General features: G+C 48.5%; 1 protein-coding gene across 1 annotated transcript; it reads right to left on the bottom strand.

Annotated features, from left to right (window-relative positions):
- Positions 1-333: 333 nt before the first annotated feature.
- LOC147056208 (uncharacterized) lies at positions 334-2475 on the bottom strand. Its single transcript, XM_085914648.1, is given in 2 exon segments — positions 334-596; positions 599-2475. Coding segments are annotated over 2 exon segments (933 nt in total). The 5' UTR covers positions 1337-2475; the 3' UTR covers positions 334-401.
- Positions 2476-3226: the final 751 nt, after the last annotated feature.

Raw genomic sequence — 3226 nt, 5'->3', positions numbered from 1 at the left:
CCCTCTTCAGTCCTCTTGCGGAGTGCGTTGGCACCTTTATTTGCCACAGACACGTAAGTGCCTGCCTTGCATGTGAAGCACTCAGCGTCATAACCCTGCGAGCATTTTGACGTCTAATAGACGTCTATTAGACGTCGATATGCTACCTAAACGTCTTGGCTAAAACATGTCTAAAAAAAGTCGAAAAGTGAAAGTTTTATAGACGTCTATCCCGTAGAGATAGAAAGAGCATTTTAAGGGGTCCTTATTTTTTTGTATTACTGTAATTAATAATAATAATAAATTTTATTTGTAAAGCGCTTTTCATAAAAGAATCTCAAAGTGCTACAGAAATAAGACTAGTAATAAAAACACGGAAAAAAGGCATAAAAGCATAAAAGCACAGAGACGATAGGAGACATCTAAGAGGAGCTGGGGAAAGCCTTTTTAAAGAGAAACGTTTTAAGCCCCTTTTTAAAATTGTCCACAGACTGGGGTTGACGTACGTGCGCAGGCAGAGAGTTCCAGATGTGGGGGGCAGCGGCGCAGAAAGCTCGGTCACCCATGGTGCGGAGTCGTGTACGGGGCAGATGCAGGAGGTTGGAGCTTTGTGACCGGAGGTTCAGGTGGATGAGTGAGGAGTAAGGAGGTCTTTGAGGTCTTGAGGGGCGTTACTGTAGATGCAGAGGTGGGTGATGAGGGCGATCTTGTAATGAATTCTTGATGTTATGGGAAGCCAGTGTAGGTACTGAAGAATAGGGGTGATATGGTGATGTTTGCGGATTTTCATCAGAGTTCGGGCGGCACAGTTCTGAATGAATTGGAGTTTCTGGAGGTGTTTGTTGGGGACACTGATGAGCAGGCTGTTGTACATTACATTACAGTAGTCCAGCCTGGAGGAGATTAGGGCGTGGATGAGCTTTTCTGCATCATAGAAGGTGAGGAAGGGGCGGAGTTTAGAATTGTTTTTGATATGGAAAAAGCTGATTTTGTACAGATGTTTAATGTGGTTGGTAAAGGTAAGTTGTGGGTCGAACTTCACCCCTTGGTTGGTAACAGAGGTGGAAAGGGGGATATCTTGACCAAAGAAGGAGATGGTGGTTATGGGTGATGACTGGATCTGGTGTGGGGTGCCAATTAGTATGGCTTCGGTTTTGGATCTGTTCAGTTGAAGGAAGTTGTAACTCATCCACGCCCTTATCTCCTCCAGGCAGTTGGAAAGGGACTGAGTGGGTGATGATGAAGGGACCGGAGTGGAGCATGGATTGGGGTCGGTTCGGAGGTATAACTGGGTGTCATCGGCATAGCAGTGAAAAGAGATGCCGTGTTGGCTGATTACCTGACCCAGGGGGAGCATGTACAGAATAAAAAGGAGGGGTCATAGGACAGATCGGTGAGGGACACCACATGTGACAGGGGCTGTATTTGATTTGGAGGAGCCCAGGCTGAAGTACTCTGTCCTGTCAGCAAGATATGAGGTGAACCAGTCCAATGTGGAGAGATGGAGACCAATGTTGGTATGGAGACAGTTAAGGAGTATTTGGTAGTCAACGGTATCAAAGGCTGCTGAGAGCTCAAGGAGGATGAGTAGGGAGGGGGATCCAGAATCAGCAGAGGTGAGGAGGTCGTTAGTTACCCTCAGCAGTGCTGACTCTGCTATGGGCAGTGCGGAAACCAGACTGGAAGGTTTCAAATAGTAAGTGGTGTTGAAGGTGTTCCTGTAGCTGTATGTCAACAGCTTTTTCAAGGACTTTGGACAGGAATGGAAGAAAAGAGATGGGCCGGTAGTTGGAGAGACATTCTGGGTGAAGGCTGTTTTTTTTCCGGAGTAGCTTGATAATGGCGGGTTTGAGTGATGGCGGGACATGGCCTGAATTTACTGAGTGGTTTATTATTTGTGTAATAAGACAGCTATGGCAGCCAGGCTGGATTTGATGAGAGTTGTAGGAATGGGGTCCAAGGGGTTTTGTAGTATATTTTTGCCTGTCCTTCTGTCTGCTGCCCTCAAAACAGCTGGGTCGGCGCAGATATGGTGCGCAGAGTTATTTGTGCTGTGTAGGGAGGTTTAGTTGCAGTAATGTATAGGTACGACTGAATATAGGATGGCCAGTTGTCCATGACCAGAAAAACAACCGAGTCGAGGGCCTTGTAAGGGAAAAAAGCCAACACGTATATGGGGTCTCAAAAGGCAGCTATTATTAAAAGCGATGAGATCATGAGTTTCGCCAGGTATAAGAAAGGCGTTGCCTGGCAGACAGGAAGACTTTTAACATCGTGTCTGTGGGGCACAAACAAACATTTTCTGACATTGGTTGAATAAAATCTTCTTCCAATCAGCTGTGTGTCACTGAAGTTTTCCTTCTCTCAAGCCAAGCCATTTTTCACCAAGTGTTTTTTGGAGACCAGTGGAGCCACCAAGACAACTCACCACACTTTTGGCGTCACAAACAGGATTCGTATTCGTCAAACCAGGCCCTCACCCGCTCGAGTGCAAGACGTCAGCGTCCAGCCGGCAGGCTGAGATCAAGGTGAGAAGCATTACACACTCACAATCGGCGCTGCATGTCCACAGAGGAAGGAGGGCCAGCAAGGATAGTTAAAACGAATCTGAAAATGGAGACCGAGGTCAACCGTAGTTAAATGCCTGATTTGACATGCACAGGCTTGGCAAATAAAGCTGATTTAGATTGTTTTGGTCCGTGGCTGGCTAAGAAGGAAATGGCCTCCCCTAGATGGCCTCCCCTGATCAATATCATGGGAGACATGAATAATTAAGAAGGGGAGTGGCCCCTAAATAGTCCATCCATCTTCTTCCGCTTATCCGGGGTCAGGTCGCAGGGGCAGCAGCTTTAGGAGGGACTCCCAGACTTCCCTCTACCCAGCCACTTCATCCAGGTCATCCCGGGGGATCCTAAGGAGTTCCCAGGCCAGCCAAGAGACATAGTCTCTCCAGCGCGTCCTGGGTCGTCCCCGGGGTCTCCTACCGGTGGGACATGCCCGGAACACCTCCCCAGGAAGGTGTCCAGGAGGCATCCTGATGAGATGCCCGAGCCACCTCATCTGGCTCCTCTCAACGTGGAGGAGCAGCGGCTCAACTCCGAGTCTCTCCCGGATGACCGAGCTTCTCACCATATCTCTAAGGGAGAGCCTGGACACCCTGCGGAGGAAACTCATTTCGGCCGCTTGTATCCTGGATCTCGTTCTTTTGGTCACGACCCATAGCTCGTGACCATAGGTGAGGGTAGGA

Source organism: Syngnathus leptorhynchus, chromosome 6, assembly GCF_054491065.1.
Source record: "Syngnathus leptorhynchus isolate UIUO chromosome 6, UIUO_Slep, whole genome shotgun sequence".
Lineage (NCBI taxonomy): Eukaryota > Metazoa > Chordata > Actinopteri > Syngnathiformes > Syngnathidae > Syngnathus > Syngnathus leptorhynchus.
Note: the sequence above shows the minus strand (reverse complement) of the source record. Positions and strands in the feature narration are given on the sequence as shown.